The sequence below is a fragment of the Micromys minutus genome (genome assembly GCF_963924665.1).
Source record: "Micromys minutus genome assembly, chromosome: 10".
Lineage (NCBI taxonomy): Eukaryota > Metazoa > Chordata > Mammalia > Rodentia > Muridae > Micromys > Micromys minutus.
The window spans coordinates 19,466,235-19,481,802 of record NC_137979.1 but is presented as its reverse complement, the minus strand read 5'-3'; the positions used below and the strand labels follow the sequence as shown (position 1 = coordinate 19,481,802).

The 15,568-nt window shown below is 47.6% G+C and overlaps 1 protein-coding gene across 2 annotated transcripts in view; it reads right to left on the bottom strand.

Moving 5' to 3' along the window:
* GAS7 (growth arrest specific 7) overlaps window positions 1-15,568 on the bottom strand; it is a 95,772-nt gene that overhangs the window by 41,865 nt on the left and 38,339 nt on the right. For both annotated transcript variants that reach the window (XM_080922297.1, XM_080922298.1), the window contains exon 3: window positions 9,417-9,497. In XM_080922297.1, the coding sequence (XP_080778423.1) occupies window positions 9,417-9,497 (81 nt within the window). The remainder of the gene's footprint in view (window positions 1-9,416; window positions 9,498-15,568) is intronic.

Genomic DNA, 15,568 nt, shown 5'->3' with positions numbered 1-15,568 from the left:
GAGCAGTGAGCAGGCGACGACTCTTCTAGGGAGAACCTTTTTGTGCTGGGGGATGTAGCCCTTCTTCTATTGCTTGCAATAACAACTCAGGGTTATTTCCAAGCAGGGCAATGCTCAACAGCCCCTGGGTGGCTGGGCTTCTCTCCGATCTGTAAGATCAGCTTGAGACTCATGAAGAGGGCTCAGCAGGTGTGTACACTCTCAAGCACACACATGCACACACACACACACACACACACACACACACACACATGCCCCAAGACAAGAGAAACAGGCAGATAGCAGGCACCTCTTTCAGTGCTTAGAGAGGAAAGTGGGATGATCCTGCCTAGCCAGCTCCCCTGCCACGGTCCTTATTCAGCTCTCAGACGGTTGGCCAAATAACCTTATCAACCCAATGAGAGAGAGGCAGCCGGAGAGGAAAACGCAGACTCTAGAAGCATCAGAGGCTGAAGGAACCGGCTCAGAGAATCAAGTGGCTCTGTCAGGAAGGCTATTCCACCAGCCACAGTATACCCACTGCCAAAGTGGGACTCTGGAGAATGTTTGCTCATCAAAGAGGACAGTGTCGAAGTGGAGAGAGGACGGATGCTGGAACTGGATGTGGCGGTCCACACCTGAAATCCCAGCATGTTGGTGTGAAGCTGGAGGGCTGCAAGGTGAACAATCCACATAGGGAACACATGGCTCAAAAAGAAAGTCTAAGATGGTGGTGGAAACCTTGGCACACTTGGTGAGCTCTGGGACTGATTCATAGACAGGCATAAAGACAAACACGATCTGCGTAATTTAATTTAAAGGGCTGAGCGAAGGACATGGGTAAAACATCCTTCCCTATAAACAAAGAGGATAACATTTGCCAAGAAGCCATGGGGCATTTGAAATGTTAACCATGCTTAAGCCACAAATAAACTGCCAGTGTATCGCAAAAGGCATAAATAATTCAGGCCACATTCTTTGACCAGAACACAATAAAAGTAGATATTAATAATGAAAAGTAAACACACAAAGCTCCCAACCTTCAAACTTCCAGATAGTTGGAAACTTAAGAGAAGGTCCTCTTAAGCACTGTCGGGCTAAAATAGAACTTACAATCATAATTATACATTATTTAGAAAAAAAAGTAAGTAAGGATACGTTAAAGTAAATGGATAAAGCCTGCATTATAGCTTGAGGAGAATTCATAGCCTTAATTATTCTATTACCAAGCCCAAAGGGGAAAAAAATAAATGGACTAAACACTTTCCTAAAGATCTTGGAGAAAAATAAATTAAATGACCAATAAAACAAACAGACAAACAAAACCAATAGGAGGCAGGGCCAGTGAGGAACATTAATGTTGAGAGACAGGAATGACATTGGCGACCTGAAGTTGGCACTCTATTTCTCCCTCGCTCTCATGTGTGTGCCCTTGTGCGAGTGCATGAGTGTGTTGGGTGTGGTAGGAATTGCAACAACCATAAGAAAAGGAGGTGAAGTGGCTTAAATTGAGAGTGACCACAAGGCTTAGAATGAGGAATTAGAACATTTAAGCACAGCAAACACAGGCAATTTTTTTAAAAAAAATACAAGAGCACATGATTTCTAATCATAGACTAATAAAATCCAAACCTTCCATATGATTCAAATTATCAAAGTGATCTGAAGAACACTTGAAATGGGAGGGGAAGCAGAAGGAGAAGGGGAGGAGGAAGGTAGGGAGGAGATGAGGAGATATGGGGGAGGAGGAGAGGGACAAAGAGAGGGGGAGGGGAGAAGAGGGGAAAGGAAGAGAAGGAGAACCTTTACAAAGTGCACCTCATTAAAAGGCACCAGGCCCAGACGGTTTCATGAGTCAAACTTGTTAAAGCTCTAAAGAAATGTCAAGCCACAGTTATTCCAAGACCTAGAAACATGTGGCGCGTCTCAGTCTGTGTATTCTGACCACAGAGACAAATCATAGCTCAGTCTAGTGATGACGCGAAGCTTGCGTTTCATCACTATCTGACTGTCTGACATCACCGAGTCCCTCGAAGCCCAGGTTGTTTTCCAGCTTTTTGAGGGCAGAGGCTGCCTTTCTGACCCCACACTCCTTCTCTTCCCAGAAACCACTCGGCATGCTATAAGCTGCATCCTGTCCCTTAACCCTGGCTCCCCTGGCTCTCGGCCATGCCAGGAGCCAGCTAATGCCCAGGCATCCTGCCTTTAATCCAGCCCCTTGTTCTATCTTCAGTTCTAGTCTGTCAGCTGTTGGCTAATTACTGCTCATGTCAAAACAATTAATGGGAGAAAAAACTAATTTTCCATTCAACCGTTTCTCCCCACACAGCAGTTCCCTTCTGACCCTGTAGTGGGTCATGCCTCTCTACTCCAGGCAGGCACATTCAGAAAGCTTACCAGTGCAAACAAGAACCATTTAAAGCCCTTGAAACCCCCAGGGCCCTTGCCTATGAGCATCCCCATCCTGTGGGCTCCTAATTCATTAGTTACTGGCCACAGGAAAAATGAAGCCCATGTGGAGATTTTCTGGGCCCCCAGCCTTTGAGGGGGAAGTAAAGTTGGTCAAGGATTACTCAGCCACATGTGCATAGAGTAGGATGGGGCATAAGAGAAAGTCTGAAACTCCCAACTCAGGGGCTTCTGTGACTTAAAAAGGGGAATGGAAAGCTCCAACTGGTTGGTAACTGTAGTAACTTCAAAAACAAATATAAACATGGGTACCCACACACTGGCCTCATGGCTAGTCAGAACAGGATAAAAAGGAGAAGGATGAGCAGAGAGGGGTGACAACAGGGATGGAGGGAACAGAAAAACACAAAGAGACTAAGCAACAAAGCCAGCAGTCTCCGCCACTTGGAATTTACCCTCCCGGGAGCTCTCCCATCTCTTTTCAGCCCCACTTCCTGTTATAGAAAGTTTCTTCCCAAGCCCCAGCCTACAGGTTTCCATTGCCCAAGAAAAGAAAAGAACAGAGGATTAGCCTTGCACACCCTCATACAACATCTCAGGCTCTGGCCTAACTCAATGGAAAGAGTATAGTAATTTATCCTTCTTCTGGTAAGAAAGCAGGGAACTCTGAGCCTCACTGTTCTGGAAATCTGTCCACTGATTCTTCCTGCCTTCTCTCCCTTACATCCATCCATCTGTCTATCTGTTTACAACCTGTTTACATAATGACCCATCTATCTATCCTTCTGCTTACCCATCCATCCATCCATCCATCCATCCATCCATCCATCCATCCATCCACCATCAACCCACTTACCCCTACATTAAACACATTAAACACAGTGAGTCACCATGGTGCTTCACTTGCTGTAATAGATCACTTTTGAGGGAGTTCTTTACGTGTGTATTTATGTATGCTACAGATATCACGGGCAGCACTATCCAGCACATGCAAACACACACACACACACACATACACACACACACACACAGAGAGAGAGAGAGAGAGAGAGAGAGAGAGAGAGAGAGAGAGAGAGAGAGAGAGAGAGAGAGAGCAATCTAGGGCAATGATGTAGACTGTTATGGAGTTCACGTTTGAGAAATACAGCTACAGTTGCAGGAGACATTAGAGTAGGGTTCTGATGCCAGCACCCTGCTTACAAGCAGGCACAGCTCTGCCTCTTTTTTGTTTCAGCATGCCTTACAGGTGCCTCTTCAACCCCACTTCATCAGAGAATTCAGAGAACCCCTTAGGCCATTCAGAAAAATAGTTCTACAAGAATGAGATTTTGTCCCAGAAACTTCTGTCTGGCCAATTGGTCATTACTGTACATCTTGACTGTCTAGAATGTAGACTGTGTTCCTGAAGATGAAGCTCATGGTGCATTTTCTTCTGTGGCTGTGATCGCGTAAAAGCCTAAGACATGGTGGGACTCAGACACTTCAAACACCAGGATCACAGGTTTTAAGTCCTTGCAGCCCCCTTTCAACAGGGACCACCATGCTCTACTCACCTGATAAAAACAGGGAGGGCTGATTTAGGTGGGGAGCAGGCTTTCAGTCTGACTGCTTGCTAATCTGTGATGGAAGAGAGCCCTGCTCCTGTGTGGCAGAATGATCCAGAGCTTTCTGACCTAGGGCTGAGCTTGAGGGCGTGGCTTGAAGCCCTGCAAGGGTCCCTGCTCAAGGAAGACATAGCCGTCTGCTGACTACTCTCCAGCTCACTTGTTCCCAGGCTCCTCCCAAATCCTGGCAGGTCCTAGGTAAGCCTGGGCATCGATCTTCCCTGTACATGGATCCCCCGCGTCTTCCAGATGATTCCTAACTTGACCCACAATCCCTAAGGCTGGCAAAGGTCTGTCCCTAAACCCAGTTTTCCCAAACACTCTCACCTATGCCCTACCAGGGCAGCCTTTGTAAATGTGAGGGAACCCTTTGTAAATGGTAGGTGTTCCTATCTTTAAGAAAAGCATCAGCTCAGTGCACACCTCAGGCCCAGAGGTTCTGGCATGAGCTCCTTTAGAACAGTTGCTCTGTTAGATGCACCAACCACTGGCTGCAGGTGGCTTTTTAACTGAATTTAAATAAAATAGAAATGTGGCAGAGCTTCAGGGAAACATCTTCGACTGGAAAAAGTAAATCCAAGGAAAACTTATGAAATCCAAGTGAGGTCTGACATTCAGTTAAGACTAACACACGAGGCTCGCTTCTGTTCTGACAAATGGACTCTGAATATGGGGAACACTCACAGGGGAAACTGAGTCAAGGCTCTACAGGGCAGCCTGAGATTATAGCTCAGTGGTAGAGGGCTTGGCTTGCCTAGCATATATGAGGCCCTGGGTCACACATCCAATGAGCATCTCCTTCCCCAAAACTGAATTTGAGAAAGGGTATACGGGAACTTGCTCTGCTATTTTTTCCCACTTGTTTGTAAGCATAAATTTGTTCCAAAGGGTTTTTAAAGTTAAGTTAAAGTTAAGTTTTTAGTTTCTCAGACATACTAGTCACACGAGGGGCACAAATGGCCATTGGCCTCAGTACTTAGCGTGAGATACAGACCATGTTCATGGTCCCCACAAGCCCTATAGGAAGGACAGCATCGCTCTCCACTGTCCTTTATCCTACAGGCGACTCAGGCATGATACTCAAAGAACACACTGCCTTTCTCTTCTTTTCTCTCCGGTGCCTGACACTGTTTCTCTCTCTGCAAACCAATCCTTCCACAATGTGTGCTAAACCAGCCCAGAGAGGAACTCTGATGTTACCAGCAGTTACTGAAAGGCTCTCAGGAGTTCTGTTGTGGTTTGAATGGCTTTTCATTTAGAAAGCCTGTCAGCAGGCAACCCTAGTAAAGCCACTGAATCCACAGGGCCTCATAACTCTGGTGACATTAAAGGAGGCAATGTAGGTCAGGTCCCTGGCTCAGTGGTCATGTAAATATCACCCAAGATTTAAAAAGAAGAATGTGTTCTGAGGACTCAGGTTTATATGTAGATCTCTCCTCCCCAGGGGAACATGGCTGTTTTTACTAACAGTGAGAGGAGTGAACCAGCCTTATCCCTTGGAAGGTAGGAAGGTCCCTGGAATTAAAAGCGAGCTTCTGCACCCCTACTCCTCCACACCCCTGCAGCTCGGTGAAGTTAATCTGTGGTTTCTTGACATTGTTCAGTGTTCCATGTTTTAGTTCAAGAGGGACCAGAGGGATCTCTGTGGTTTGTGGTCTGTGGTCAAGAAATGTGACTGGGTTTTCTATACTGCCCTTCACACACACACACACACATACACACACACACACACACACACACACACACACACACACACACACATGCAAACAGACAAGGCATACATAGACACACACAAACATATAGACACAGAGACACATAGACACACAATACACACATAGACATAGCCACACAGATATACATACAGAGACACATACACACACACACACACATAGACATAGACACAGATACACACACACACACACACACACACACACACACACACAGAAACAGACAACCAGAAACACAGACACATGGGCACATACACATACACATAGACACATAGACAGAGATACAGAGATATACACACAGACACACACACAGACACACAGACACACACACAGACACACAGACAGACAGACAGACAGACAGACAGACAGACAGACACACACACACACACACACACACACACACACACACACACACACACACACACATGATGTAGATCCTTACCACTCCTAACAGAGAGCCGAGTGTTATTGCAGCCTGGCAGCTGTCCGCCCCCTCTGCCTCCACAGGCAACATAAAATCCAGTATGTTCCTTTCTCAGCTCACCTGGCTTTGCAGAACCTGTCCCCAACTTCCTCCTGTCCAGAGCACTGACCCCTTCCTCAGCTGGCCCCTTTCTAGTTTCAAGCTCATGCATGAGACTGAGGTTGCTCCTGCCTTAGCACCTTTGACCTGGCTGCTCCTGGCCAGAGTCATTGCCTCTCCCACCCCTCCCCAACCCTACCTTATGCCTGTCCCCAAATCTTGTCCTAAATGTCTCTTCTTGGCTGAGGTCTTCTGATTCCCCAACCACTGTCACAGTGCCCCACTTTCACTCCTTGTCAGTGTGTGCAGGGATTGCCTGGCCTATTTCCTTTGTGCTTGTTCAAGTGCCCCAGGGTGTCTGTTCCCGGGAGTGGGAAACAGTGGCATACTTGGGGATAAAGGTGGTTGACAGAGTTTGGGAGATGTCTCAGCCAGTAAATGTACTGGGCAAGTCTAACCATCTAAGTATGATACCTGGATGTCACAGGGGAAGGACTGGGACCAACTCCTCAAAGCTGTTCTCTGACCTCTGATGTTGTGGTAGGCACATCCACATGTGCACATGCACACACACACACACACACACACACACACACACACACACACACACACACACAGAGAGAGAGAGAGAGAGAGAGAGAGAGAGAGAGAAAGAAAGAGAGAGAAATAATAAATAAAATAAAAAAAAAAAGACCACCTCAGTGACTTTCACAGAAACAAACAAACAGAAAGACCTGGCCCCACTGGGTCTTCATGACAGGAGGCTGCATCCTTAAGAACCTGAGGATTTCGTGCATCTCCAAAGCAACCTCAGATCCTTACTGTGTTTGTTTTTCTTCCTACAACAATGCTAAGTCTCTATAAAACTAAATGAGAAAAAGAGCTGGGGGGCGCTGTGATCCCCTACAAAGAAATAGAGTAGCCACCACTTCATTCGTTATTGATTAGACTTAGATTCGAACAGAGAGAAAGAAGACAGTAGCGTACGCCAGACCCTGGTCTCACTGGATGATACATGAAGATGGAGGGTGGATGGAGGGAATATGGGAGACAGAGGGAGGATGGAGAATGGATGGGGAGGATGGAAGAGGGATGGAGGGTGGCTGAAGGAAGGAAGGGAGGAAAGTAGATAGAGGGAAGATGGTGGGAATATGGAAAGTCAGAGGAGGATGGACAGAGGATAGGGATGGGTATAAAGAATGGGTGAAAGTCAGTGAAGGGAGGATGTTTGGATGGACAATGGAGGAGGGTGGAAAGGGGGAGGATGACAGGGAGCACGGCGAATGAAGGGAAGATGATGGATTGCAGAGTGGGAGAAGGAAAGAGGGAGAATGATGGGGTGGGGTAGAGTGTTATTCTTAGCTAGCTTTAATTGTCAACTTGACACAGCCTAGAGTCATCTGAGAGAGAAGCCTCAGTTGAGGAACTGTGTAGATCAGGTTGGCTTGATTAATAATTGGTGCAGGAAAGCCGAACCCACTGTGGGAGGCACCATCCTAGGTGGGTGGTCCAAGGCTGTGTAAGAAAGCTAGCTAATCACAGGCCAGTGAGGAAGCTGGCAAGCGGTGTTCCTCCAAGTTTCCTGTTTAAGTTCTTGTTTGCATTCCTGCCCTGACTTCCCTCAATAACAGGCTGTGACCTATAAGCTGAGACAACCCTTTCCGTCCCTTAAATTACCTTTGATAGGCGTGTTTTCTCATAGCAACAGAGTGAAATTAGAACAGGGGTGGATGGTAGGGTGGGAGGTGGAGGGTAGATGTACAGACGATGGCAGGAGGGAAGGTGGAGGGCCAATGGACTGCTGAGGTATCTTTAAACCCCACAGTTAACACGATCAACATCATGAAGCCAGGTCAAACCCTCTCATGGTCACCCTGTGGGGGAAGAACCATGGCCAAGACCACAGGAAAGAAGCAATAATCTCCCAAATTACAGAATGCTGCTGATGGTAGACTTTAAATAACGAGAAAAAGGGCCTCACATTCAGTTAGAATCCACTTTTCAGCATATGATATGGCTGATGTAAAAAGAATGCAAGACATTCGTCCCTGACCTTATGGGTCATGCATGTCCCAGAGACCCCTACTGTGGGCAGCGCTGGATGGATGTTTTGTACCTCAGAACAGTTTCTGAACTCTCACTGTAGTCCCATAAGCCCTGGAGTCTTCTCCGTGGTCCTTTCCTGTGCCCTTTGGAACATTTAGCAAGAGCCCCAGAGTCTTTCTAGCAGATACCAGTGAGTGTCCTGTCCTACGATAGTCTTAGACCCTACCCAGTGCCCTGGAAGGCAGAGCCTCTCAGAATTTAGACCAGACAGACTGGCAAGTCCATGACATGCTGTGAAGGAACACAGTAGGAGTCCCTACAAAATGACGGGGTGCATCGGGGTGTCTTCCAGAACAGCGCGTGCCGGCCAATTCTCCAATGAGAGCATGAGCATTAAGCTTCTTGGCCAGGGCGCTGGCTGTGCAAAACTCTACAGTCTTAGACTTAGGAACTGCTGTGCTAAGCTGATGAGGTGTGGGAAGCCACTGCCCAGGCCCCCCGACCCTCTTCCCTACCTCTCCACCCTTCTTGACACCCTAGAGGCCCAGCACACCTGAAGCTGGGCCAAGGAGTGCTCTTGACATGCTTCTAGGGGTTGGAGGGTCTCTGACTCCCAGCCCTCTAAAGAGGTCCAAACCAACTTCACCCAGAGCTCCATTCCCCACAGGTGACAGCACAGGACTCTGGTGAGCCCATGTGTGCTGAGTAGTCTCCGAAGAGGCAACTGATGACTATGAATTCCTACAACAATGAAGCCAGGCTCTGTGTGAAGACATAGAGACCGGAGCACTAGGAGACATCCAGGCCCTGCCCTCAGTACATCGTGGGAGGAGAGCCTCAACAGAGAGAAGAACATGAACTGTACTATGCTGTGATACAGATTGAGAGGTTGAGGGCCCCGAACAGAGTAGTCAGGGAAAGCTGCCTGGAGGGAGGGAATTACATGGGGAAAAATAATAAACTGTTTTCTGTGTTGCCAAACTTTAGGGACATGGTCTAGATCACCTCCAGGTCTGGTTTACAACACACCACAGCAGGTTTCAGGTCCCAGGACCCACACTCTCAGCTTCCCAGTGAAAGTGGGTAGAGAGCCCTCCCACTTCTCCTAAGCTGCTGAGTGGCTCTTACCTGTTGGAGGCAGAGAGCTCCTGTGAGGGCCAGGGCTGGCTGAAATCCCAGAAGAACTGCTGGGACGTTCCCAGGTGGTCTCTGTCAAGGGAAAAACAAGATCAGTTTGAGAATGTTGTGATGGAAGCCAAGTATCACAGGGCAGAGTGAGGTCACCTTCTTCCATAGCAGAAGCCAACGGACACCTTCCTTTATACTTCAGTCCCACAGGAGTATGCTTCTTGCCTATGTCCCTTACGCCCAACCTTATTCCTCTTGGCAGAGCATCCCTTAACCAAGGCCTTTCTCTACATGGTGGACCAGAGGAGCTAGAACCTGCCTCCCAGCTAGAATCGTCTACCCCACCCCCATTACTCCTCTCTACTTCTGTCCCTAGGGCTCCCATCTCTAGTCCCAGAATCCCCAGCTGTAAACTGAGTGTTTCTTCTTAAAGCCTATGGTAACCTCAGACTCTAGTGCTCAGAGCAAAGAACCTTGGTCTGTAGAAAGATAGTCCTTGGCCGATGGGTGAGCCCCAGGTACCTTCAGACTACACCGCTCTGTCCTTAGGTCATTCGTTTTTGTTTTTAGAGTTATGGTCCCATTATTTAGCCAGAGTGACTTGTGATTCTCCTACCTCTGCCTCCCAAGTGCAGATGACATTCATGTATCCCCATGTGCTGCCTGTTCTATGTCTTGGTTGAACAACAGTTTTGAGCTTCTTCCTGGTTACCTCTCCTGAGACTCAGCTACATACACAGGCTGATCAGAAATTAACCAACACTTCCATTCTGTTCCTGTCCCCCAGAACTTACAACATTTTCTGATGTTAAAAATAACTTTCCTTAGGCGTGGTGTCCCACATCTACACCTGTAATCCCTACACTAAGGAAGCTGAAGCAGGAGGATGAAAAGTTTAAAGCCATGGCTTGGAGAGATAGCTTTTGAGGTAAAGATGCTTGCTGTCAATCAAAAAGACTTTGATCCCTGGAACCCACAAGGTAGATGAAAAAGAGAACATGCATGCAAAGAAGCACTCATGCACGCATGCACATAAGCATGCACACAAGCACACAAGCAAAAATGTAAGCACACATGCATGCACTCAGGGTCAGCTTGCTTGGTAGTCAAACTGCTTCCCAGGATGACAGCATCGGCAAGGGTCAGCCCCAAGTTTCTGCTTTCGCCCTGGCCTTCTGGCTTCCCCCAACCGAAGATCCAAAAGCAGAAACTATCTACTTCACTTCCTCTCATCAAACTGGTTGGACTGCTGGCTCCAAATCTGTCTCTTGTCTTGAGTTGTTTACCTGTAAACCCCACCCCCTACCCCACAACCAGATACAAACATGACAGAGAACAACCCCATACTCCCAGCAAGCTGCAGCAGTGTCTTGTACTTGTCTACCGGTCTAGACAACCTTCTCAACAGTCCTGGTTAGCCTGCCCTGTTGATATCTGAACATGCCTCCACTGTTGTCTGGCTGCCATCTTGTGTATTTATGAAGTCTCAAAGTGACCCATCTTTCATGCAGACTTCCAAGATCACTTTCTTTTTCTAGGCCAGATATGGTCTGCTCTCCAAAAAATTGCCAGGAGAGTGGGTGTGGCAACTTAGCACCCCTTCCCTGATGCTGCTCACCAATGAATTCCTCTCAAGATGTTGGCTCAGCTGGGGTGGGCAGGGGATGAGGTATACATGCAAATGTTAGTCAGTGTGGGGAGTCAAAGGTCCAAGTAAAAGTTCAGAGGCATCCCCCACTCCCACTCAGAGCTCTAGTAAGACGGCAGAGGGCTTCCAGCATCACTCTATTGATTGCTTACTGTCTTCCCCAGGGTTTCTTCCCACCAACCTCCTTGATGTCCCTTCTGCACAGGCACCTGCCTCAAATTTGTTTGAGAACCTGAGCTAGGGCTGAGAACACATGCTTCATTCAGCCCTTGGATGGTCACAAGCTTTTATTTTGACACCTGTCCTTTGTTCTTTAGCACAGCAGCCCTGGCTGACTCATTCCTTCACAAACGGTTCCTTGGCAGCCAACAGGGCTGGACATTGTGACAGTGCATGTGCAACCCCCGCTTGGTGTGCCCCTAAGCTCAGGGAAGGTCCTCAGGAAATGGGGTCCCACTTGCTTGTTCTGCTAATTTCGTTCCTTTGGTGGCTGACGCCATTGACCTTATTTTAGAAGGAGGGGCACCTCACACACTCACATTGCCAGCTGATGCACAGATTCTGTTATTTCATTTTCTGGCCACTACAGGTCCTAGTTCCTGCTCCCATCCATCCATCCATCCATCCATCCATCCATCCACCCACCCACTCACCCATCCATCTACCCATCCACCCATCCACCCATCCATCCATCCAACCATCCATCCATCCATTCATTCTTCCACATATCTACCCACCCACCCATCCATCCATCCATCCATCTACCCACCCACTCACACATCCATCTACCCATCCACCCATCCACCCATCCATCCATCCAACCATCCATCCATCCATTCATTCTTCCACACATCTACCCACCCACCCATCCACCCATCCATCCATCCATCCATCCATCCATCCATCCATCCATCCATTCTTCCATCCATCCATCCATCCATCCATTTATCCATCCATCCATCCATCCATCCATCCATCCATCCATCCATCCAACCATCCATCCATATATCCATCCATCCATTTATCCATTCATCCATCCATCCATCAATTCTTCCATCCATCCATCCATCCATCCATCCATCCATCCATCCATCTATCCATCCATCCATCCATCCTTCCATCCATCCATCCATCCTTCCATCCATCCATCCATCCATCCATTTATCCATTCATCCATTTATCCATCCATCCATCCATTCTTCCATCCATCCATCCATCCATCCATCCAACCATTTATCCATCCATCCATTCATTCTTCCATCCATCCATCCATCCATCCATCCATCCATCCATCCATTTATCCATCCATCCATCCATCCATTCTTCCATCCATCCAACCATCCATCCAACCATCCATCCATCCATCTATCCAACCATCCATCCATCCAACCATCCATCCATCCATTCATTCACCCATCCAACCATCCATTCATTCTTTCAGCCATCTACCCACCCATCCACCCATCCATCCCTCCATCCATCCATCCATCCATCCATCCATTCTTCCATCCTTCCATCCATCCATCCATCCACCCACCCATCCATCCATCCATCCATTTTTCTATCCATCCATTCTTCCATTCACCCATCCATCCATTCATCTGTCCGTCTGTCCGTCCATCCTTGTGGTACCTGCTAACCACAAGCTGCTGACAAGCAGGGACAAATGAAGGCACAGCTTGAGAGGCTGTGCTTAGCTTTGCCTCCAAGCAGGAGCAGACAAGGTAGAGCCTGAGCAACCATGAGCCCTGCTGCCCTCTTCAAAGAAGGCTGTGGGGAGGGGTGTTATAACCCCATGGGAGGTTGCATATAGGATATCCTATATAACAGATATTTACATTCTGATTCATAACAGTCGCACAATTACGGTTATGAAGTTACAACAAAATAATTTTATGGATGGGGGTCACTATAACAGAAGGAACTGAACTAGGAGGTTGCAGCATTAGGAAGGTTGAGACCCACCGGGCTAGGGTACCATAGCTCTTATGTCTTGAAACCCACAAAGAAAAGCTGGCCTTCAGGTAGGTACTTGCTCTCCGAGAGATTCTTGGTCAAACCTCTGTCCTTGCACTCTCGCCCCTGGGTAACTCCCAGTCCTCTGTAAGTGCTGTATTTTTCTGTTCCAGCTGGGATTCTATAGGACTAGAATCTCTGCCTGAAGCCACAGCCCAGCCTGTCTCCTGGCCTTGGCTAGATCTGACCCATGTAAGACCCACTGTAAGCCTGGAGCAGAAGAGGAACAGAGCCACACCATCTGGAGAGGCCTGGGCATCTGGAGAGAACACAGGGACCCTGGCAGAAGAATCACACCAACAGCAGGACCATGACAGGTGACACCACCCAGAGGGGGAAAGCCATTTCCAGGCCTTCTGCAAAGAAGACCCTATAATCTGCTTACAGTGACCAGGCTCTCTGGCCTAGTCCAAGAGAGATTGAAGAGATGGTTGAGAGCCCAGAGAGGCCAGATCAAGGCTCTTCTGCATTCTCTAGGCTTCCATTGCTAGGACCCTAAGTTGTTCCAAGGTGGCTGCTTGTCACAAGGGCCCTGGTAACTGTAAGTTGCAGTGAGGTCAGAACGGAAGGAGTGACCCATTCCCCAGGGACCCTTTTTCCACAGAACACACTCTCCTAATGGCGACCACTCCCTTCGAACCTTGTCCACTGAAACCAGGGCAGTCAGACATGCATAACTGGCCTGAGCAGAGGCAGCCTAAGGAGCTTGCTTTCTGTCCCATGCCAACAGCCATGAGTGCTGTTCCCTCACAGTGGCTTCCAGAGCACATCTGAAAGAATGTTAAATTTAGATTCCAAAGAACAATACAATACAATACAACACAGAACAATACAATATTTCTTTATATACAATAATGCATTAAAAAATTTAAATGCATTATTTTATGATAATGCTTTGACATTTCATAACAAACAATTAAGAGAGCGAGCAAGATGGGAGCTATTCGTTAGACATAATGGACTCCAGACTTCTGCATCCTTTGCTAAGACTCAGCCTGCCTGCATTGGAGCACACACCCGGACTGGGGAAGCTACAGGTATTCCTGGACTTCTCCACTGGTCCTGAGTATTTGCTGTGTGTTCATACACAAGCCTTTGTGTCTTCAGGTAGTCTTAACCCTTTCCTCCAATGGCTTAGCTCATCTCCAGGCCCTTGTGGTAGCTTTCTTCTGCCTTCAAAGGCCTTAGGATAAATAGCAGGTGACAGCCAGCAAAGGCAGACTTCAAAGTCCTCTTCTGTCTCCCTCTTTATTCCTTTTTCTTTCTTTAGTGGGTCTCACTACCCCGCAGCAAGGTCCCATGGAGCCAAGGTTGGCCTTTTTTTGTAGCCAAGGATGACCTTGAGTTTTGGACCATCCTGCCTCTACCTCCCAAATGCTGAGATTGATTGATATGTTCCACCATGATCAATTTATGTAGTGCTGGGGGCCCAACCCAGGGCAAGGTATGGGCTAGGCAAGTACTCTACCAATGAAGCTTTCTCCCAACCCCCCTTTGGGTTTCTTGCATTCTCTCTGCCCCTTTCTTAGTGGTGGTCCCAGCAGTATGTGACCAGGGTAAGCATATGGCAGCCCTAGGATCTCCTTTATAGGCCCTGCCCCTCCCTCGTCAGGAGTGGCTTCCTCCAAGTTGCCCAGCTCCTTGCTATTTCCCAGTACCAGGAATGAAAGTCATCCCAGAGTGTTCCAGGAGCCCCAGTGCCCTGACCCAGGACATCTGTCCACTGCATGACAGATGCTAGGTCTGCAGTCACTGTTTCCCTGCAATGTGTGTTTGCAGCACCAGGGTGCAAGCCCAGCTCACTTTCCCTCAGAAACCAGCAGCAACTCCAGTCTCTTCCCCTGCATCTATGTATTATGGGCTCTGAGTTATTCAGTGTCTTCTAGTTTGGAGTCTCTGGCTTTAAAACACCCAACGGCATCTTAAAATGGAATGAGTCTTAAGCTCCAACCCAAGCTTCTAAGCAGGAGAGAACTTTGTCTCCTTGGACGGCTGTTTGTGCCTGGACACATCTGACAGTCTAGTATCAAAGGCCATCATCTCCCAACTCACACACACATGCACACACACACACACCAATATGTGTCATATATTATACGATATGCATTATATTATTATGTAATACACATACATTATATGATAATAATTATATAATATGTAATATATGACATAGCATATTATATAGTTTGCATATTACACATTAAACATTACATATATATTATATACCATATATTATATATAGTTGTGTAAATTTGCATTAGTGAACATTTTCCTACAGGGCTGGTGGTAGGAAGTTGTGCCAAGAGACACATCACATTAGGCTTAGTGTTGGTTCATCATAAACATGACAAAGCAAAGGGACCAGGGAAGTGGGTAAAGCATTCAATTGCAAGCATGAGAACTGGAGTTAAGATCCCTAGGGCCAGGTAAGACGCCAGGTGGGCACGGCATCCTGCCTGCAATATCAGCCTTCAAGTGGAGATGGGAT